The sequence below is a fragment of the Macaca mulatta genome, chromosome 1 (genome assembly GCF_049350105.2).
Source record: "Macaca mulatta isolate MMU2019108-1 chromosome 1, T2T-MMU8v2.0, whole genome shotgun sequence".
In the NCBI taxonomy this organism is placed as follows: Eukaryota; Metazoa; Chordata; class Mammalia; order Primates; family Cercopithecidae; genus Macaca; species Macaca mulatta.
Window position 1 is genome coordinate 81,983,591 of NC_133406.1, and position 23,486 is coordinate 82,007,076.

The window sequence follows — 23,486 nt, forward strand, 5'->3', positions numbered from 1 at the left end:
ATGGTGAAACCTCGTCTCTACTAAAAATAGAAAAATTAGCCAGGCGTGATGGCATGCACTTGTAATCCCACCTACTTGGGAGGCTGAGGCAGAAGAATCGCTTGAACCCAGGAGACAGAGGTTGCAGTGAACGAAAAAAAAAAAAAAAATTAGATGTCTCTGGCTGCTCTGTGGGGAATAGGCTTTAGGTAAAAGCAGACTCAGAAAGACCAGTTAGGAGGCTATTGCAATAGTATAAGGTAGAGATGATGGTTTGGACTAAGATGGTTATAGGGAAAGACAGTAAGAAGTACTTGGAATATATTTTGAAAGTAAAGCAAACCACGCTGTTGATGGATGGTATACAGGAAATGAAAGAAAGACTCAGAATGACCCTTAAGGCTTTTGGCCTTAACAACTGGACAAACGGTGGTATCACTTACCGAGATACAGAACACTAAGAAAGGGCAGGTTTGAAGGAAGAAAAAATCACAAGTTCCACTTGGCCATTTTAATTTGGAGATACGCTAACTAGGCAGCTGGATATATCAATCTGTACTTCAAGATAAAATCTGGACAGCAGATACAAATTTAGCCGTCATAAATATATAGAGGACAGGACAGCAGCTTGCACCGGTAATCCCAGCACTTTCGGAGGCTGAGGACTGATCGTTTGAGCCCAGGAGTTAGAGACCAGCCAGAGTAACATAGTGGAACCCCGTCTCTACAAATAATAATAATAATAATAATAATAATAATAATAATAAATTGGCCAGATGTGGTGGTGCACACCTGTAGTCCCAGCTACTGGGGAGGCTGAGGAGGGAGGATTGCTTGAGCCAGGGAGGCCGGGGGTGCAGTGAGCTACGATTGTGCCCATGAACAGCCACTGAACTCTAGCCTGGGCAACAGAGCGAGACTGTGTCTCAGAAAAATAAAAATAAAATGAAATAAATATATAGATAATAGAATACATAGAACTATTCAAAGGTTATTAGACTAAATGAGATCACATAGGAAGTATGGATAGATAAGAAAGGTGTATGAGGAAAGAGGAGGAAGGGAAGGGAAGAGAACAGTGGCTCAGAGCACTTCCAACATTTACAAGTTGGTAGGAAAAGATGGGTCCGAAAAGGAGATTGTTTAGGGGCTGGTGAAGTGAAAGAAAAACAAGGAGAATGTGTAGCTCACCAATTCCTAAGTGAAGAAAATTCTCTCCCGCCTTTTAACTCAGACTGCTTGTTTACATTCTAAGGTATTTGCCACACACTGCTTTTTACTGATGGTCATGAAAATGAGAAAACCGTAGGCAAAGTGCCTGTTACTGTTGCCAGACCGTGTTATCTCGTTTTAGTGTGTAAGTTCCTTGACAGCGGAAATTAACGTATTATTTATGCCACCCCTTTTCAAGGACCTCTTACAATGCGAGCGTTTGAAGACCATTCCTGTACTAACTTCACAAGTCAAAGAGGTTAAAATTCAAAGGCTAACTCCACTCTACTGAATGATCTGCGCTGAAGACGACCAGACATCCTCGGCAGCCCCACCAAGCTGCACCCTCCCACTGTCCCCGGTTTCTGCTGAGACTCCGCACCAACGTGGGTAGGGAAGGCCCCGGCACCACCAACGAAGGAGGAACAGACGCACGCCCAGACCCAGACTGGAGAAAAGAAGACTAGTTGAGTTCCACGTGGACGCCACCCGAAAAAAAGGGGAGTGGCACCCTGGGGCAGTGATCGGGGCCCTTGGCGAGACCGAGCGGTGCAGAATACACACCTGGATGACTCGTTGCTTGAGTTTATTATCCACGAACCGGGCGGGTCTAGGCTTCATCGTCTGGGTCTTCCAAAGCCACAGCTCGGACCGTCAGCTCCCAGTCAACCGGGGGCCTCGTAGGGGTTGCCCACCGCGATCGCCGGGCCAGTTGCACCTGAAAAGCGCCCCTCCTGGGGCCTAGCCCGCGCCGTTTCCGTCAGAATAAAAGTAATGCGAATGAGGCGGGGGGGAATTCCGAGGAGCGGGAGAAGACTTGCAAACCTCAGGGAGTTTCTAGGGGCCTTATTTTGCAGGCCTGCCCAGTGGGCCCTGGAAGATTAGGACCCCTTTGAACGCGCTCAACTTTATTGGTTCCCCGCCGGGCGAACCAGGCTGGAGGAAGTTCCTACCCCGGCGCAGCGTGGGGACACGCTGTCAACGCGTCGGCTGGGAAAGTTGGTTTGCTTTCCTCAGGCGTTCCGGCCGCACCTCGTTCTGATACAAAGCTAGTCTTCGCAAAGCCAGCGATGGTAGATACTTGGAGTGATAAAATCAGGGTAAAAACACACTACCAGCTGTTGCTTGCTTTCCCACGTAGTTACCTTACATTTTAGAGGCCCAACAAAAGGGCTAGGTGAAAAAGAAAAGGACGGATTTATCCTTATAACTGAGGATAACTAAGTCATTTGTTACTTTCAGAACTCGTTTTACTTACGCTGTTATCATCGGCAGGTAATTTGTTGAATATATCCAGTGCAAGACTCCTTGGCCCAGATTTTATCAAACATTTGTATTTGCCCCAAGAAGTTTATCCTGCACTTAGGGAGACACAAAGGGATAGTTACCAAGCACTAAAAAAAAAAAAAACAAAAACAAAAAACAAACAAACAAAAAAAACGGGCTTTAGTTTCTGTCTTCTTGTTTATTTCTTCCGTGTTTTGAGTATTCTTATTTCAGGTCCTACTTGGCTCATGACAAGGTGAAGTGCAGTATATTAAGGGGCAGAGGGGAAGAGAGAAAATGGAATTAAGAGAATCACACACAAGGGTGTGAGGCCGGGCGAGGTGGCTCTCACCTGTAATCACAGCACTTTGGGAGGCCAAGGCGGGCAGATCACTTGAGGTCAGGAGTTCACGACCAGCCTGGCCAAGATGGTGAAACCTTGTCTCTACTAAAAATGTAAAAATTAGCACTGAATTAAGTATTAGATTTCTCACCCAAAATATTGGTCCCTTTGGTTGCAACTTCATTTCTTCTTCACTATATATACTGTTTTATTTTTATTTTTTTTAGTTGTGGTAAAATATAAGAACATTTACAATCTTAAACATTTTAAAGTGTGCAGTTTAGTGATATTAATACATTCATAATATGCAAGCATCACTGCCATCTAGCTCCAGAACTCTTTTCATCTTGTAAAACTGAAACTCTATACTAATTAAAAAATAACTTCCCATTCCTCCCTCCCCCCAGCCCCTGGCAACTGCCATTCTACTTACTGTCTTCATGATTTTGACTACACTAACTTCCTCATATAAGTGGAATCTTCCCATATTTGACTTTTGTGAGTGGCTTGTTTCTTAGCTTAATGCCCTCATATAGCATGTGTTAGAATTTCCTTCTTTTCTTCTTTTTTTTTAGAAGGAGTCTTGCTCTGTTGCCCAGGCTGGAGTGCAGTGGCACAATCTTGGCTCACTGCAACCTTCACCTCCTGGATTCAAGAGATTCTAACACCTCAGCCTCCTGAGTAGTTGGGACTACAGGTATGTGCCACCATGCCCGGCTAATTTTTTGTATTTTTAGTAGAAATGGCATTTTGCCATGTTGGCCAGGCTGATCTCGAACTCCTGACCTCAGGTGATCCACCTGCCTTGGCCTCCTAAAGTGCTGGAATTACAGGTATGAGCCACTGCACCTGGCCTTTCCTTCACTTTTAAGGTGAGTAAAATTTGGCTCTTTTGCCATTCTGCCTTTTGCCATGGGATGACACAGCAAGAAGGCCCTCACCAAATAACAACTCCTTGATATGGGACTTTCCAGCCTCCTTGCATTCATTTGACAAGTGTATATTGAGTGCCTACCAGTTTCAGTCTCTGCTCTGCGCTTTAGGCTTGTGGGGAAAAGTGGAAGAATTATAACTGTAACTTTTTATAACATTTTAAAAGTTAGATTAGTTATTTATATGCTTGATTACATTAAATGTTAGGAAAGATTCTCTACAGCATATAGTACAAATTTAGTCAATGCTTAGTAATTTTTAAAATGAAATGTAATTCTTTGCGTGCCAAATGTCCAACATAGAATGAAAACACACTGAGGCCGGGCATGGTGGCTTATGCCTATAATCCGAGCATTTTGGGAGGCAGAGGCAGGTGGATCACCTGAGGTCAGGAGTTCAAGACCAGCCTGACCAATGTGGTGAACCCCTGTCTCTACTTAAAAATACAAAATTATCTGGGCGTGGTGGCACATGCCTGTAATTGTAGCTACTTGTGAGGCTGAGGCAGGAGAATCACTTGAACCTGGGAGGCAGAGGCTGCAGCGAGCTGAGATCATGCCATTGCACTCCAGCCTGGGCAACAAGAGCAAAACTCCATCTCAAATAAACAAACAAATAACCACATTGAAAGGCCTAGTAGCATCACAACGTGTACTAGGCAACATAGTTTATTCGTCTATAATTTGTCATAGAATACTATCCTACACTTAGGGTTGATTTCATGGGTATGTGACCTGTGCAGTCACATGGCCCTGTCCTCAGAAGGGCCCCACAGGTGGTTTAATGCTCTACTGTTGCCATCTTGAAATACTTTCTGAAAAAGCTGTCCCTTATTTTCATTTTGTACTGGGTCTTACAACTTATGTAACCAGCCCTTCGTATGTAAACTTGAAGTACTCTAGAATGCTGCCTTCTTATTCCTTTTTTTTTTTTTTTTTTTTTTTTGAGGTGGTGTCTCACTCTGTCGCCAGACTAGAGTGCAGTGGTATAATCTTGCCTCACTGTAACCTCGGCCTCCCAGGTTCAAGCGGTTCTTCTGCCTCAGCCTCCCAAGTAGCTGGGACTCCAGGTGCACGCCACCATGCCCAGCTAATTTTTGTATTTTTAGTAAAGACGGGGTTTCACCATATTGGCCAAGCTGGTCTCGAACTCCTGACCTTGTGATTCGCCTGCCTCGGCCTCTCAAAGTGCTGGGATTACAGGCGTGAGCCACGGCACCCAGCCACCTTCTTAAAGGCAGGGAATGTGTTGTTCATCTCATTACTGCTTCAGGTGCAGAAGGCAATAATTGAAAGTGAATTAATACTAGATGATAATATGCTCAAACATTTCCCGTTGGAATTAGCTCATCAATTATTGCCCTGAAGACCATTTTACATTGATTCCAATGTTTGGATTTACAGTATCATGCATCAAAACCAAAAAGATTACTGAACAGTAACCTAAGAGCATATACACTTCAAGCACTTCCCTTTTTAATTGAAACATCCTCCATTCTTCAGTGGTGGTGTAACCCCACCTAGTGGTGGTGGCATATTTTATCTTTTGTCTTTCACACTTTCATTCTCCTAAACCTCATACAGTATTTCACTAGCAAACAGCTTCTGGTCTAATTGTGCTTCATAACTAGGGTGATTTATGTCCAGATTTGCTCAGGACAGTCCTGATTTTTGCCTGTTGATTCAGCAAAATTATTACTAGTATCCCCTTTGTGGAAATACATGAAGACTATTTGAAGACTACATGAGAAGAGGTGAAGACTATTTGTTCAGAGTTTGCTATAACAAGGGAGTCAGCCACCATCACTTGCGTTTTGTCAGAGCCTCAAAAACAGAGAAGTGGGAAAACTTTACAGTGGGGAATAGGGGAAGGCTTCAGGTGTGCCCTAACTGAAGACTGTTGTCATAGGGAAGCTATAGGTGGGGTAACTAGAAGTAGCAGAGCATCCTATGTGTTTGGTTGGGATGCACAGTTGGTTTTCTTTTGGTCCTATGTTGACAGCAGGTCCAAAAATTTAAAAAGCTATCATTTTTTAATAAAGTTCTTGCCATCTGGGGCCATTTGTTACAGGGGTTGTTGCTGGGTTCCTGGATTGTTTCCTAGTGACAGTGATCTAACTTCCTACATGTCTGATTTGTAGATGATAGATTGGTTTTCTGGTCTGGTTGTTGCAGATTGTGAGTCAGAGTTCTATTTTTGCATATGGTCTGGCCATTTTTCATTCACATGTTCAGTGTCTTCCTGTTATCTCTCTAAAACGTTCCAGTTTGGACAATGTAGGACCACTCTATGTGTAGTAGGAACATGGAGAAAAATATGAAGTTTGCATGTCAGAGGATCCTTACTGAGATGCAGAAATGAGGCCTGCCTGCTTGCTGGGAGCTGGAGACTGAGTTCTGTTCTGTTCTGTTCTGTTCTTTTTTGAGACAGGGTTATATGGTTTGGCTGTATCGCCACTCAAATCTCATCTTAAATTGTAGCTTCTGTAATTCTTATGAATTGTGGGAAGGACCCAGTGGCAGGTAAATGAATCATAGGGGCGGTTTCCCCATACTGTTCTCGTGGTAGTGAATAAGTCTCATGAGATCTGATGGTTTTATAAGGTGTTTCTCCTTTCGCTTAGCTCTAATTCTGTCTCATCTGCCACCATGTAAGACGTGCCTTTAATCTTCCACCATGATTGTGAGGCCTCCCCAGCCACGAGGAACTATGAGTCCATTAAGCCTCTTTTTCTTTATAAATTACCCAGTCTCAGGTGTGTCTTTATCAGCAGTGTGAAAATGGACTAATACAGAGCATCCCACTCTGTCGCCCAAACTAGGGTGCAGTGGCATGATTTCAGCTCACTGCAACCTCTGCTTCCCTGATTTTTGTTTTTGTTTTTGTTTTGTTTTTTTGAGACATAGTCTTGCTCTGTCGCCCAGGCTGGAGTACAGTGGCACGATCTCAGCTCACTGCAACCTCCACCTCCCACGTTCAAGCAATTCTCTGCTTCAGCCTCCCAAGTAGCTGGGATTGCAGGTGCCCACCATCACACCCAGCTAATTTTTTTGTATTTTTAGTAGAGATGGGGTTTCAGCATCTTGGCCAGGCTGGTCTTGAACTCCTGACCTCATGATCCACCCTCCTTGGCCTCCCAAAGTGCTGGGATTACAGGCGTGAGCCACTGCGCCCGGCCGCTTCCCTGGTTTAAGTGATTCTCCCACCCCAACCTCCTGAGTAGCTGGGACTACAGGTGCATGCCACCACACCCAACTAACTTTTGTATTTTTTGGTAGAGGTGGAGTTTCATCACCTTGGCCAGGCTGGTCTCAAACTCCTGACCTCAAGTGATCCACCCGCTTCAGCCTCCCAAACTGCTGGGATTACAGGCATGGACCACTGTGCCCGGCCTTGAGCTTTTTGAGATTAAAAAAATATATTTGATTTATTTTATTTGGTAATGGCTAACAATTCCGTTTTCTAATCAGGTTTATCATTCTTTGAGGTGATTGCCTCATTTATGTCCCTAATCTTGAATAGGATGAAAATAATATTCTCCCAGGTTTCAAGCAATTCAAGCAATTCTCCTACCTCAGCCTCCCAAGTAGCTGGAATTACAGGCATGCACCACCATGCCTGGCTAATTTTTTTGTGTTTTTAGTAGAGATGGGTGATCCACCCACCTCCACCTCCCAAATTGCTGGGATTACAGGCATGAGTCATTGCTCCCGGCCTGAATCTTTCATACAGAATGTTTTTAGTAAATAATTGTTAGGTAAATGAATGAAAATTGTGAAGTAAATAATCAGAGTACTGTGATAGAAAATAACAAGGCCAGGTGCGGTGGCTCATACCTGTAATGCCAGCACTTTGGGAGGCCGAGGCGGGCGAATCACCTGAGGTTGGGAGTTTGAGACCAGCCTGACCAACATGGAGAAACCCCCATCTCTACTAAAAATACAATATTAGCCAAGGGTGCTGGCGCATGCCTGTAATCCCAGCTACTCCGGAGTTTGAGGCAGGAGAATTGCTTGAACCCGGGAGGCGGAGATTGCAGTGAGCCGAGATTGTGCCACTGCACTTGAGCCTGGGCAACGAGAGCAAAACTGTCTCAAAAAAAGGGAAGAAAATAACACAGAAATCCTTTTGTAGTTCCTAAGTGTGAAGAATGCGTGTTCATGCACAGGGGTGAGATGTGCTACCCTCAAACATTGTTCCATGCACATGACCTGTCTGACATGGAAAAAAAAGAAGAAAATAAAAAAGGGAGACCACCTCAGTCCCTGGTCAAGGGAGGTCTTTCTAAGAACGTGACAGGTAAGGACTTTAAGTATAGGAGGAGCCAATTGTACAAGGAGAGTGGGAAGAGTTTCAGGTAAAGAGAGAATCATGTGTGCCAAGACTTTAAGCAGAAAAGAAGTTGACCTGTTCCAGGAACAGAAACAGAGAAAAATAAGCTTCTTTGTTGTTTAAACCACCATTATTTCAGGTTTTTTGTCATTCAAAACCAACATTAATTTGAACAAGTACAGGCATTTGGAGGAATTTTAAAAGTTGAGTCTAAGATTGATGCAGAAGAGAAAATGACAGAAAAGAGCCAAAACATTCCTGAATAAGAACCTGGTATCATTAACATTTTTTAAAAAACACTATTGAGGTATAATTTACCTATAATAAAAAGGATCCATTTTAAGTGTGTAACTCAGTTATTTTATTCATTTATTTATTTATTTTTAAAAGATGGTCTCAGGCTGGGTGCGAAGCGAGACTCCGTCTCAAAAAAAAAAAAAAAAAGATGGTCTCAGGCCAGGTGCGGTGGCTCATGCCTGTAATCCCAGCACTTTGGGAGGCCTAGGCGGGTGGATCACCTGAGGTCAGGAGTTTGAGACCAGCTTGACCAACATGGAGAAAACCCATCTCTACTAAAAATGCAAAAATTAGCCGGGCGTGGTGGTGCATGCCTGTAATCCCAGCTACGCAGGAGGCTGAGGCAGGAGAATCACTTGAACCCGGGAGGCGGAGGTTGTGGTGAGCTGAGATTGCACCATTGCACTCCATCCTGGGCCACAAGAGTGAAACTCCACCTCAAAAAAAAAAACAAAAACAAAAACAAAAAAAACAAAACAAAAACCAAAGTCTCACTCTTGTGGCCCAGGCTGGAGTGCAGTTCTGATCATAGCTCACTGTAGCTTCAGCCTCCTGAACTCAAGTGACCCTCCTGCCTCAGCCTCCTGAGTAGTTAAGATTACAGGCATGTGTCACTGTGCTGGCTATCTTATTTTTTTTTTAACTGGGTCTTGCTATGTTACCCAGGCTGGTTTCGAACCCCTGGCCTCAAGCAATCCTTCTGCCTCAGCCTCCAAGAGGGCTGGGATTATAGGTGTTGAGCTACCATGCTGGGCAAATTTTTTTCTAATTGAGGTATATTTACATAGCATAAAATTCACCATTTTATTCATTTTAAAGTATACAATTCAGTGGCTTTTAATATGTTTACAGGGTTATACAGACATTACCACTATATAGTTCCAGAACATTTTCATTAGCCCAGAAAGGAACCCTGTAACTATTAAGCAATCACTTCAATTTTCCCCTCTTCCCAGCCCCTGGAAACCACAAATCTACTTTTTGTTTCTATGGATTTGCCTATTTTGGATATTTCATATAAATGGAATTATACAATATGTGACCTTTTGTGTCTGATTTCTTTCACTTAGCATAATGTTTCCAAGGATTCTCCATGTTATAGCATGTATTAATACTTCATACCTTGTCATTGCTGAGTAATATTCTGTGGTATAGATATATCCCATTTTAGTTATCAGTTCATCACCTGGTAGACATTTGGGTTATTTCCACTTTAAGTTTCAGTTCTGTGGAGTATAAAGTACACCCAGAAGTGGAATTGTTATGGAGCAAGGGCTCACTGCCTGATAGGCATAGAAGCCAATACTGAGGCAGGAGAATAGGGTGTGGAGACAGGGAGCCTTCACTTCAGCCTCTGATTAGTTGCAGGCCAAGTCTTTATTTGCATAGAGTGTAACTTACTTCAGCTCCCAATTGGTCAGGGGCCAAGTCTTCATCTACATAGGGTGTAACCAATAGGAAACTTCTAAAGGGTACTTAAACTCCAGAAGGTTTTGCAGCCAGCTCTTGAGCTGCTTGCTCAAGCCAGCTCCCCTCTGTGGCGTGTACTTTCGCTTCAATAAATCGAAAGTATTTATTGTGCTTCATTCTTTTTATTACTGTGCTTCATTCTTTTGTTGCTTTGTTTGTGCGTTTCGTTCAATTCTTTGTTCAACACACCAAGAACGTGGACAACTCGTCAAGACCTGGACAACCTAGTCAAGACCCTTCACCAGTAACAATACCATGGCACTTGCTTTTGAGAAAATAGAAACCTTTATTGCAAAGTTGACTTGCCATGCTCAAATCTGTCTGCCTGAGCTGGAGAATGGGGACAGGTTTTATAGGCAGATAGTTACAATGAGGAAGATAGGAAAATGCAATGAGGTAGGCCAGGTGTGGTGGCTCACGCCTATAATCTCAACACTTTGGGAGGCCCAGGTGGGTGGATCACTTGAGGTCAGGAGTTCAAGACCAACCTAACAAACATGGTGAAACCTCATCTCTACTAAAAATACAAAAATTAGCCAGGCATGGTGGTGCACACCTGTGGTCCCAGCTGCTTGGGAGGCTGAGGCAGGAGAATCACTTGAACTTGGGAGGTGGAGGTTGCAATGAGCTGAGATTGCGCCACTGCCCTCCAGCCTGGGAGACAAAGTAAGACTCCATCAAAAAAAAAAAAAAAAAAGGAAAAATGCAATGAGATATGATCTGATTGGGTCATGCTGAGGGTCCTTGGCTCTTAAGTCTGTACTGCAACAAAATAGGGTACTCCTTGTTTCTGAATTTGGTCCCCGTTCCTTGATCCAAGCACTTTGGTTCTGCTCGTGATGAACTTTTTCATTCGTCCTGGCTCCTAAGTCCAATGGGGCACATTTGGCTCATCTGGGCATGCTTAGGTTATGTAACTTGCAACCTGGGGGTCCACTGAGAAACCACTCAGAACTTTGTTACACAAAGGTTGAACCAGATTGAATTGATTATGCTGCTAACAGAATTGCTGGGTCATATAATTCAGTGTCTTTAACTTTTTGAAGAATCACTGAACTGTTCCCTCCAGCTGCTGCAACATTGTACGTTTGTACCAGCAAGGTTCAGATTTCTCCATATCCTCCCCAACAGTTAATTTCTCTTTTGTTTTTCAGTTACAGCCATTCTAGTAGGTGTGAAGTAATATCTTTTTTTTTTTTTTTTTTTTGAGACAGGGTCTCACTGTGTCACTCAGGCTGGTGTGCAGTGGCCCAATCACGGCTCACTGCAGCCTTGACCTCCTGGGCTCAAGTGATCCTCCTACCTCAGCCTGCCACATAGCTGGAACTAACAGATGCATACCACCACACCCAGCTAATTTTTTGTATTTTTTGTAGTCACGGGATTTTGCTGTGTTGCTCAGGCCTGCCTTGGCCTCCCAAAGTGTTAGGATTACAGGTGTGAGCCACCTTGCTCAGCCACAATCAAATGATTATCATTTTGATTGACATTTTTGTAAAGTTAATTTCTTTCTTTCTTTTTTTTTTTTTTTTGTTTTTTTGAGATGGAGTCTCGCTCTGTTGCCCAGGCTGGAGTGCAGTGGCCAGATCTCAGCTCACTGCAAGCTCCGCCTCCCGGGTTCATGCCATTCTCCTGCCTCAGCCTCCCAAGTAGCTGGGACTACAGGTGCCCGCCACCTCGCCCAGCTAGTTTTTTGTATTTTTTAGTAGAGACGGGGTTTCACCGTGTTAGCCAGGATGGTCTCGATCTCCTGACCTCGTGATCCGCCCGTCTTGGCCTCCCAAAGTGCTGGGATTACAGGCTTGAGCCACCGCGCCTGGCCGTTAATTTCTTAATGATTGCCCTGGAAAGTAAAATTAACATCTTAATTTATAACAATCTAGGTGAATTAATACCAACTTAGTTTCAATAGTATACAAAAACCTTACTGTTATATAGCTTTATCTCCCCTCCCATATTGTTATTGTTACATATTCAGCTTTATACATTATGCCCATCAGCATAGATTTATAATTACAGTTTTATGTAGTTGTATTTATTTATTTATTTATTTGAGATGCAGTCTTGCTCTGTGACCTAGGCTGGAGTGCTGTGGCGCGATCTCAGCTCACTGCAACCTCCACCTCCTGGGTTCCAGGATTACAGGTGTGCACCACAACACCCGGCTAATTTTTGTATTTTTTTAGTAGAGGCAGGGTTTCACCATATTGGCCAGGCTGATCTTGAATTCCTGACCTTGTGATCCACCTGCCTCAGCCTCCCAAAGGAGGCTCATGCCTGGGATTACAGGCATGAGCCACCAAACTCGGCCTATGTAAAGGGGAAGGTTATAAGCCAAATTTTATATATATATATATGTTTTTGTTTTTGTTTTGAGATGGAGTTTTGCTCTTGTTTCCCCAGCTAGAATGCAATGGCATGACCTCGGCTCATTACAACCTCTGCCTCCCAGGTTCAAGCAAGTCTTCTGCCTCAGCCTACCGAGTAGCTGGGATTTCAGGCATGTGCCACCATGCTTGGCTAATTTTGATTTTTAGTAGAGCCGGGGTTTCACCATGTTGCTCAGGCTGGTCTCTTAACTCCTGACCTTAGGTGATCCGCCCAACTCAGCCTCCCAAAGTGCTGGGGTTACAGGTGTGAGCCACTCCACCCAGTCCAAAAATGTATTTTATACTGACTTTATTTATTATTATTATTATTATTTTGAGACGGCGTTTCACTCTTGTCGCCCAAGCTGGAGTGCAATGGCATAATCTCGGCTCACTGCAACCTCTGCCTCCCGGGTTTAAGAACTTCTCCTGCCTCAGCCTCCCAAGTAGCTGGGATTACAGGCACACGCCACCATACTCGGCTAATTTTTTGTATTTTTAGTAGAAACGTTTTTCAGCATGTTAGCCAAGCTGATCTCGAACTCCTGACCTCAGCTGATCTGCCCGCCTCGGCCTCCCAAAGTGCTGAGATTACAGGTGTGAGCCACTGTACCTGGCCTATTTATTTATTTATTTTTAATTAATTTTTTTTTTTTTTTTTGAGACGAAGTCTCACTCTTGTCACCCAGGCTAGAGTGCAATGGCACGATCTCGGCTCACTGCAACCTCCACCTCCCAGGCTCAAGCAATTCTCCTGCCTCAGCCTCCCGAGTAGTTGGAATTACAGGCACCCGCTACTACGCCCGGCTAATTTTTATATTTTTAGTACAGATGAGGTTTCACTATGTTGACCAGGCTGGTCACGAGCTCCTGACCTTAAGTGATCCGCCTGCCCCAGTCTCCCAAAGTGCTGGGATTACAGGCATGAGCCACTGCAACCGGCCTATACTGACGTTAATATTTACTTAGGTAGTTACCTTTACTAGAATTCTTTATTTCCTCATATGGTTTTTGTTACAGGATCTTTGTTGCTTTTCTGGCTGGTAACCTCTGTGGCTGGTGGCGCCTTTGCCCGAGTTTTGCTTGTGCCCACTGGGCTTGTTCTGCCCACTGGACCTGGAAGGCTGTGCTGGGCTCATGCTACCGGTCTGGATCCCAGGCTTGCCAAGGACAAGTCAGGCATGGGGCAGTGAGGTGTGTGTGAATGAGTCAGGCGTGGAGCTGACTCTGGGATCTGGCCACTGCACAGTCAGACATCCTGGCTGCTGCAGAGGGGCAGGCAGCTTCAGGTGCCAGCATGGGCTCCAACTCTCTGCGAGGTTGCAGATGGATAAGGCGCATGGCAAGCAGCTTCCACAGCTGGCATTGGGAAACCCAGGTGCCTGGAAGCTTGGAGATGCCAGGAACCACAGGGCCCCAAAGAGGGAGTCACAGCCCTGACCTGGGGAGCTCCCAGGTTGGGACTCCCCAAAGAGGCACAGATCTTCTCTTCACCCACAACATGGTGAGCAAGGAGCATGTTTCAGCCCTGTTTGTGTTACAGCTCTTTTAGCCTCACCATTTGGTGGGCCCCAAGTTCGTGTCCTGTGACCAGGAAGAATGAGGTACTCAGACAAATGGAGGATGAGCAAGCTTTATTAAGCCATATAATAGGTCAGAGGAGACTCACAGGGGCAGCTCCTTTCCATAGCCAGGGTGTCCATTTGAGTGTTCAGTTCACAGCAGAGAGGGTAGCTCCTCTCTGCAGGTAGATCGTCCCAACAAGTGTTCATCTCCCAGCAGAGAGGGTAGCTCCTCTCTACAGTTGGTCATCCCAAGTGTTCTGCTCTCAGCAGAGAAGGTAGCTCCTCTCTACAGCTGGTAGTCCCGTGGTCTGTTCAACTCTAGCTGATCCCAAGGCTTTTATCGGCCTCAGAGGAGAAGCAGCCATGGGAAGGCCCCGGAAGGGCACCACAAGTTCCCACTCCAGTCCACAGGATTGGCAGCTTGGCTCCCAGCCTTCAGGACCTCCCTGGCCTGAAGGTAGGGCCTCACCAGTTACCTGCCCTTTTCTGCCCAAGGAGCCTGTCTGCCTCCTGCTGCCGTCCATGGCGCCCAGGCTGCTTGCACCAAGGGACACCTGCAGGCCAGTGCTGAACTGCCCTCAGCTCCCTCTTGGCTTCCCCCTGACGCTCATGGGCACCCACAGTCCAGAGGGGGCTGAGGTGACAGGGGCCTGGCATGTCAGGGCTGCCCGAGCATGTGCACACCCGGTCAGGCTGTGACAGCACCCGGGCCCAGCTCCAATTTCACTCTGAGATAGGAGCGAGTGCCGGGAGTGGGGAGAGCCAGGCGGTGGGGAGAGCCAGGCAGTGGGAGCAGACACTCCCGAACCTGTGGGGAGAAGGGGGTCTTCCCTGGTTCTCCATGGTGCAGACTGCAGAGACGCCCAGGTCCTGTGCCTGTAAGGGCGGGGCTCCCACCCGTTGCATGGAGTATGCTGGCAGCCCTGGCTGCACCTCCTCACAGCCCAGAGGGCGGGCCCCAGCTCCTCGCTGGGCCCCTCTCTGCCCAACCCTCTGTACCCGAACGGCTTCTCCCCCATGGACAGTCAGCCCCGCCTTGCCCCATCGCAGAGACCCCCAGGGCGGTGGGCTTTGGTTGGGGGTTCCCGCTTGTCCCTGGCTCCTGCCATCTCCGTGGAGCGCGGCACCGCCTTGGACCCAGCTCCACGTCCTCCCGGTTCCCTCCCCGCGAGGCCTGGGAGCGGTCCTGTCCGGCTGCGCAAGGTTGGGTGTGGCACAGTTAGCTACCTTTGGAACGCAGGGCGCAGGGGACCCATAGCCGCTACTGCTGCTCCTGCAGCGGCTCCTGCTGGTACTGCTTGCACCTTCCTCCTGCAGCTCGTGCAGTGGCAGTGACCGTGTCCTTTCATTTCAGCCTGACGTACTACCTTTTCGTGTAGAGCAGGACTACTAGTAAAGAACTCTCTCAGTTTGTGGAATATGTGTATTTTTCCTTTGTTTAAAAAGAAATTTTAAATTATAGTTAAAAACACATAACATAAAATTTATTATGTTAACCATTTTTAAGTGTACAGTTCAGTACTGTTAATTGTATTCACATTGTTGTGTAAGTAACATATCTACAGAACTTTTTTTATCTTGCAAAACTGAAACTCTATACCTATAGATCAATAACTCCCTATTTCCCACTTGCCCCAGACTCTGGCAACCACCATTCTACTTTCTGCTTCTATAAATTTGAGTACTTTACATAATTCATATGAGTGGAATCATACAACATTTGTCCTTTTGTGATTGGCTTATTTCAATTAGCATAATGTCCTCAAGGTTCATCTATGATATAGCATGAGAGAGGAGTTGTTTTCTTTTTAAAGGCTGTATAATATTTCATCATTTGTGTGTGGCACATTTTCTTTACCTATTCATCCATCTATGGACATTTGTCCACGGATAGACACTTTTCTTTCCTTTTTTTTGAGACAGAGTCTTACTCTGTCACCAGGCTGGAGTGCAATGGCTTGATCTCGGCTCACTGCAACCTCCACCTCCCGGGTTCAAGGAATTCTCCTGCCTCAGCCTCTTGAGTAGCTGGGACTACAGGTGCACACCACCATGCCCAGCTAATTTTTTTGTATTTTTAGTAGAGATGGGGTTTCACCATGTTGGCCAGGATGGTCTCAATCTTTTGACCTCCTGATCCATCTGCCTTGGCCTCCCAAAGTGCTGGGATTACAGGTGTGAGCCACCACACCTGGCCTGTTTCCCTTTTTTTACTCTTGTGAATAATGGTGCAATGAACATGTGTGTTCAAATATTTCTTTGAGATTCTGCTTTCAGTTCTTTTGGACATATACTCACAAGTGAGTTCCCATAGGTGCTAGATCCTATGGTAATTCTATTTTTAATTGTTTGAGGAACCACCATACTATTTTTCATAGCACCTGTACCATTTTACATTCCCACCAACAGTGCACAAGGCTTTCCATTTCTCCACATCCTCACCAACACAAGTTATTTCTTGGTTGTGTGTATCTCTATGTGTGTGTGCAGTGTGTGTGTGTTTTAAATTATGGCCAACCAAATGGGTGCAAGGTGATATCTCATTCTGTTGTTTTCTTTGATAATTAGTGATATTGAGGATCTTTTCATATATTTGTGGGCTATTTGTGTATCTTCTTGGGAAAAATGTTTTCATGTCTTTGACCATTTTAAAATCAAGTTAAGAGTGCGTGCATATGTTGTGGGAAATGAGGCCTTGCTTTGTTACTCAGGCTAGTCTCAAACTCCTGGCCTCAAGTTATCCTCCCGCTTCCACCTCCCAAAGTGTTACAAGTGTGAGCCACTGTGCCCAGCCAGGTGATTTGTTTTATTATAGTTTTTTTTTTTTTTTTTTTTTCTTTTTTAAGAGCTAGGGTCCTGCTCTATCACCTAGACTTCAGTGTAGTGGCATGATCATAGCTCACTGCAGCCTTGAACTCCTAGGCTCAAGCAATTTTCCTGCTTCACCCTTCTGAGAATCTGGGGCTACAGGTGTGTGCCAGTATGCCCAGCTAATTATTTTGTTTTCTGTAGATATGGATTCTCACTTTGTTGCCCAGGCTGAGAAGTTCTCTCTATATTTTGAATATTAATCTCATCAGATATATGATTTGCAAATATTTTCTCCCATTCTGTAGCTTGCCTTTTCACATTATTGGTTATGTCCTTTGATGCACAGAAAGTTTTAAGTCTGATGTAGTCCCATTTGTCTATTTTTTCTTTTTGTTGCATATGCTTTTGGTGTCATATGTAAAAAATTATTGCCAAATCCAATGACATAAAGATTTTTCCCTATGTTTTTCATCTAGAAGTTTTATAGTTTTAGATCTTATGTTTTCCTTTCACTTTTTCTTTTAATTTTTTTTTTTTTGAGATGGGATTTCGCTCTTGTTGCCCAGACTGGAGTGCAATGGCGTGATCTTGGCTCACTGCAACCTTCGCCTCCCAGGTTCAAGCGATTCTCCTGCCTCAGCCTCCTGAGTAGCTGGGATTACAAGTGCCCACCACCATGCCCGACTAATTTTTTGTATTTTTAGTAGAGATGGGGTTTCACCATGTTGGCCAGTCTGGTCTCAAACTCCTGACCTCAAGTGATCTGCCTGCCTTGGCGTCCCAAAGTTCTGGGATTACAGGCATGACCCACCATGATTGGCCCTCCTTTCACTTTTTAAGAATCATTTTGCTGGACATAAAATTCTTGGTTTAGAGAGGTTTTCCCTTCTTTCTACACTTTATGTTATTCCAGTACCACCTGGCCTCCATGGTTTCTGATGAAAAATCAGCTGTTAATCTTATTGAGCATCACTGGTATATAATTAATTGCTTCTTTCTTGCTACCTTCTGAATTCCTTCTTCAGCGTTGAATAGTTTGATAATGGCCTGGCGTGATGGCTTATGCTTGTACTCTCAGCCCTTTGGGAGGCCAAGGCAGGAGGATTGCTTGAACCTAGGATTTTGAGGTTACAATGAGCTATGTTCATGCAACCACACTCCAGGCTTGGTGACAGAATGAGACCTTGTCTCAAAAAAAAGTTTGATCATGATTTGTCTCAGTAGGAATCTCTTTGAGCTTATCCTTCTTGGGATTTGTTGAGGTCCTTGGTTGTGTAGAAACTTTCTTGTTTCTTTGCATGCCTATTTTTCTGTTGTTGAAAACTGAACATTTTAAGGTTGTGTTTTGCTTTTGAGATGGAGTCTTGCTCTTTTGCCCAGGCTGGAGTGCAGTGGCGTGATCATAGCTCACTGCAGCCTCGATCTGACAGGCTCAGCATTCTCCCACCTCAGCCTTCCAAGTAACTGGGACTACAGGTGTGCACTACCATGCCTGACTAATTTTTCTTTTTTTTTTTTTCTGTATTTTTTATAGAGATGGGATTTTGCCTTGCCCAGGCTGGTTTCGAACTCCTGGCTCATGTGATCTGCCACCTCAGCCTCCCAAAGTGCTGGGATTATGGGCTTGAGCCACTGCCTTGGTCTGTTTCTTTTTTGAGGGTGGTTAGGGGGATGGAGACTCCCTCTGTTGCCCAGGCCAGAATGCAGTGACGCAATCTCGGCTCTCTGCAACCTCCGCCTCCCAGGTTCAAGAGATTCTCTTGCATTAGCATCCCAAGTAGCTGGGTTTACAGGTGCCTGTCACTGTGTCTGGCTAATTATTGTATTTTTAGTAGAGACGGGATGTCACCATGTTGGCCAGGCTGCTCTCGAACTGCTGGCCTCAAGTGATCCTCCCGCCTTGGACTCCCAAAGTGCTGGAATTACAGGCGTGATCCCAGGCCCTTCATCTGTTTTTGACTTCTGTTGCTCAATATATTGTCTTTGAGATATCCATGTTTTGTGTATATCAGTAGTTCATTGTTTTTATTAGTGGGTATTATTCTATTTTATGATTATGCCACAATTTGTTTATCTATTTGCTTGTTCATAATTGTTGGGTAATTTCCAGGTTTTTTTCCTACATTTTCTTTTTTTTTAGAGATGGAGTTTCACTATGTTGCCCAGGTTAGAGTATAGTGGCTATTCACAAACACGATTATAGTGTACTATAGCCTCGAACTCCTGGGCTTAAGTGATTCTCCTGTCTCAGCTTCCCAGGTAGCTGGGACTACAGATACACACCACTGTGCCCAACTCTCTAGTATTTTTAAGTGCATATTTATTCATATTATATTAGCTTATATATCTGAATTGTTTTTCTGTATGCACAATTGGTAATTTGCATTCAGTGATGTTTCTCTTGTTCAAGAATATTTTTGTTGTTGTTAATTTTATACTTTAGACACCAATCCCATGTGTGTAGTGTAAATGTGAATTCAAATCATATATGTAACCATGGTCCTGATCTGGAACTCTGATTTCTTTTGGGAAATTTCTTTTTTTTTGAGACGGAGTTTTACTCTTGTTGCCCAGCCTAGAGTGCAATGGTGTGAGCTCGGCTCACCACAACCTCTGCCTCCCCGGTTCAATTGATTCTCCTGCCTCAGCCTCCTGATTAGCTGGGATTACAGGTATGCACCACCACGCCCAGCTAATTTTGTATTTTTAGTAGAGACGGGGTTTCTCCATGTTGCTCAGGCTGGTCTCGAACTCTCAACCTCAGGTGATCCGCCCACCTCAGCCTCCGAAAGTTCTGGGATTACAGGTGTGAGCCAGCGTGCCCAGCCTCTTTTTTTCTTTTTTCTTTTTTTTTTTTTTGAGATGGAGTCTTGATCTTGTCACCCAGGCTGGAGTGCAGTGGCATTATCTCAGCTCACTGCAACCCCCGCCTCCCAGGGTCAAGCGATTCTCCTGCCTCAGCCTCTCGAGTAGATGGGATTACAGGCACCCACTACCACACCTGTCTAATTTTTTTTTTTTGGTATTTTTAGTAGAGATGGGGTTTCAGCCTGTGGCCAGGCCGATCTCAAACTCTTGACCTCAGGTGATCTACCCACTTCCGCCTCCCAAAGTGCTGGGATTACAGGTGTGAGCCACCGTGCCTGGCCTCTTTTGGGGAATTTTGTCTTTTTACCCAAAGTGAAGCTTTTTTGAAATGTTCATTTGCTTTTTATATGTATTAATCATAAACCCTGCTTATACATGGGACTGATCCGTAGGATTCCTGTAATCAATGCCCTATTTTTCTTGCTTATGAGGTTTCAGTCTTTGACTCCGTTCCCTAGTTGGACAATAAAGTCCCAGCTGGCAATTGTTAACCCATAAGTAGTTACAATTCCCTCAAGGGCTTTTCAGCTTTGCTTCACTGATCCCTCTAATTTGGGTTTATGAAACTAGGGTAATCCCACCTTTTAATGAATAAGTTTAGTGTTTATTTTAAAAATTATTTTTATTTTTGTTTTTGAGTTGGGATCTTGCTCATATCACTCAGGCTGGTGTAGACTGGTGGGATCACAGCTCACTATAACCTCAAACTCCTGGGCTCAAGTGATCCTCCCGACTCAGCCTCCCAAGTTACTGGGAATACAGGCAAGTACCCCCACCCTCAGCTAAGTTTTTTTTAAATTTTATTTTCATAGAGAGAGGGTTTTACCTAGGCTGGTTTTGAACTCTTGGCTTCAAGTGAGTTCAAGATCCTTCTGCCTTGGCCTCCCAAAGTACTGGGATAACATGTGTGAACCACCATGCTGGCCTAGTGTTTATTTTTTAATGTTGCATTTTGTGTGGCATTTATTTGTGTTTGGCACTAGATGGAAGGAAGGTAAATTCTGTGTTCATTAGGTTTATTGACACAGATATTCAATCAATATTGATTGAATTTCTATGTAAGAAGATTGAAGATATTGCTTTCCTGCTTTACTGCACATAGGGTTGCCAAGATTGTGCCAAACTAACATTTTTTTCCTTTATACTATGATTCTATTTTTAAATTTGCGAATAACGTGAGAGGTATCAGCCAAAGTTTTTGTTGTTGTTGTATGTGGCTGTTTAGTGGTTCCAGAACAGTTTGTACTGGAAAAGAATATCGTTTCTCCATTAAATTGTCTTTGCATATTTATCAAAAAAATTAATTAACCATATATTTGTGGGTCTATTTCTACATTCTTAATTCTGTTCTATTTATCTATGCATCTGTCTCTCCTTTCATGAATATCACAGTGTTTTGATCGTGGTAGCTTTTAGTACATCTTGAAATCAGGTAGTGTGAGCCCTTCAACTTTGCTCTTTTTCAAAATTGTCTTGGCTATTGAAATTCCTTTGTCTTTCCATATAAATTTTAGAATATAGTTAAGATTTCTACAAACATGCTAATATTGTTTTAATTGGATTGCATTGAACCTACAGATCTGTTTGGAAGAATCGACATTTTAACAATATTGAGTCTTCTGGCCGGGCGCGGTGGCTCAAGCCTGTAATCCCAGCACTTTGGGAGGCCGAGACGGGCGGATCACGAGGTCACAAGATCAAGACCATCCTGGCTAACACGGTGAAACCCCGCATCTACTAAAAAAAAAATACAAAAAACTAGCCGGGCGAGGTGGCGGGCGCCTGTAGTCCCAGCTACTCGGGAGGCTGAGGCAGGAGAATGGCGTGAACCCGGGAGTCGGAGCTTGCAGTGAGCTGAGATCCGGCCACTGCACTCCAGCCTGGGCGACAGAGTGAGACTCTGTCTCAAAAAAAAAAAAAAAAAAAAAAAAGAACAATATTGAGTCTTCTAATCCATGAACATGATTTTTTTATTTATTTAGGTTTTCTCTCTTTCTCTTTCCTTCCTTCCTTCTTTCCTTCCTTCCTTCCTTCCTTCCTTCCTTCCTTCCTTCCTTCCTTCCTTCCTTCCTTCCTTCCTTCTTCTTTCTTTCTTTCTTTTTTTTTTCTTCTGGGTCTTGCTCTGTCACCCAGGCTGGAGTGCAGTAGTGTGGTCATTGCTCACTGTAGCTCAATCTGCCAGGCTCAAGTGATCCACCCAACTCAGCCTCCCAAGTAGATGAGACTACAGACACACCACACGCTGGCTAATTTTTGCATTTTTTGTAGAGATGGGGTTTCACCATGTTTCCCAGGCTGGTCTCGAACCTCTGGGCTCAGGTGATCTACCCACTTTGGCCTCCCAAAGTGCTGGGATTACAGGCATGAGCCACTGCATCTGACCTATTTAGGTTTTCTTTTATTTCATCAGTATCTTGTATTTATCACATGCAGATCCTGGAGATATCTTACTAGATTTATTCCTAAGTATTTCAAGATTTTTATGATATTTTAAGTGGTACTGTTCGGATTTTTTTTTTTTTTTTTTTTTTTTTTTGAGACAGGGTCTCATTCTGTCACCCAGGCTGGAGTGTGGTGGTGCGATCTGGTCTCACTGCAACCTTTACCTCCTGGGTTCAAGTGATTCTCCTGCCTCAACCTCCCTAGTAGTTGGGATGACAGGTGCCCCCCACCGTGCCTGGCTAATTTTTGTATTTTTAGTAGAGATAGTTTTCACCATGTTGGCCAGGCTGGTCTCAAACTCCTGACCTCAGGTGATCTGCCTGCCTTGGCTTCCCAAAGTGCTGAGATTACAGGCATGAGCTACCGTGCCTAGCCCACTGTTTTGATTTTTAACTGGCAATTGCTAGTATATGGAAATGCAATTAATTTTTGTGTGTTAACCTTGTGTCCTCTCTTTGCTAATAATACAGTCTATGTAGACAAAATTGATTACTTCATTTCCAGTCCATAAATATTTTTTTCTTGCCTTATTGTGCTGACTAGACATAACAGAGAAGAAAAACAAGGTGCAACAATGAAAACAGGAAGATTAAGGGTTTGCCCTATGACTTCACTTCTTTGATGGATCTAAGAAGAGTTTTTGATTTTTCAGTTTGTTTGGGTTTTTACTTGTTGTAAGAACAGTTGCTACGTTTAGGTCTGTACGTGCTAAACCAGAAACCCAAACAGTTCAGTTTATACTTTTAAAATATAACACATATTTTATTTTACTTATGTATTTTATTATATTATATTTTTTTGAGGCAAGGTCTCACTCTCTTCCCCGGGATGAAGTGCAGTGGTATGATCATGGCTGACTGCAGCCTTTGACCTCCTGGTCTCAAGTGATCTTCTGATCTCAGCCTCTTGAGTCACTTGGATTGTAGACATGTTTCACCATGCCTGGCTAATAGAACATGTATGTTAAAACAAGAATTATATTAACACACAAACACCACTTATTGTTTTTTATCCTCATCATTTCTTTCTCCTAAGTTCTGTATTCCTTTTAGTTTAGACATTGCAACCATGTTTTTAAGTAGGATAAGAGACAGAGGCTATCTTAATTTTATGGTAATTCAATCATTACCACTGATTATGGTGCCAGCTTTTAAAATTTTCCCAGGATAAAAAAGCAGATAAAGAATGTGAAATATCATCCAGCTCAATGGCTCACACCTGTAATCCCAGCACTTTGGCAGGCCAAGGTGGGCAGATCACTTGAGGCCAGGAGTTTGAGACCAGCCTGGTCAACATGGCAAAACCCCATCTCTACTGAAAACACAAAAATTAGCTTTGTCTTTTCATAGAAATTTTGGAATATGATTAAGATTTCTACAAAAAATGCTACTATTGTTGCATGGTGGCATGTGCCTGTAGTCCCAGCCACTTGAACTTGGGAGGCGGAGGTTGCAGCAAGCTGAGATGGCATTACTGCACTCCATCCTGGGCGACAGAGTGGGACTCTGTCTCAAAAAAAAAAAAAAAGAAAAAGAGTGTGAAATAGCCTGTATTTCCTATTCCATCTCAGGGGGAATGCGTGTGAGATGAGGTTTACGA

At 44.1% G+C, this 23,486-nt stretch overlaps 2 protein-coding genes and 1 non-coding gene across 9 annotated transcripts in view; 2 read left to right on the forward strand and 1 right to left on the reverse strand.

The window, feature by feature from the left end:
- The window catches only part of NVL (nuclear VCP like), a 104,550-nt gene extending 102,706 nt beyond the window's left edge, over positions 1 to 1,844 (reverse strand). For all 7 annotated transcript variants that reach the window (XR_013395202.1, XM_077938427.1, XM_028825941.2 and 4 more), the window contains exon 1: positions 1,756 to 1,844. Coding sequence is in view for 3 of the 7 variants with exons in the window: in XM_028825939.2 (XP_028681772.2) it covers positions 1,756 to 1,812 (57 nt within the window). In the remaining 4 variants the exon portion in view is untranslated. The remainder of the gene's footprint in view (positions 1 to 1,755) is intronic.
- Positions 1,845 to 2,104: 260 nt separating this feature from the next.
- The window catches only part of CNIH4 (cornichon family AMPA receptor auxiliary protein 4), a 57,227-nt gene continuing 35,845 nt past the window's right edge, over positions 2,105 to 23,486 (forward strand). The window contains exons 1-2 of the mRNA XM_077959367.1: positions 2,105 to 2,291; positions 3,376 to 3,497. The gene's annotated coding sequence lies outside the window, so the exon portion shown is untranslated. The remainder of the gene's footprint in view (positions 2,292 to 3,375; positions 3,498 to 23,486) is intronic.
- On the forward strand, positions 7,856 to 7,954 carry LOC114675396 (small nucleolar RNA U13). Its single transcript, XR_003726430.1, has one exon. It is a non-coding gene; the product is annotated as a small nucleolar RNA U13 (small nucleolar RNA).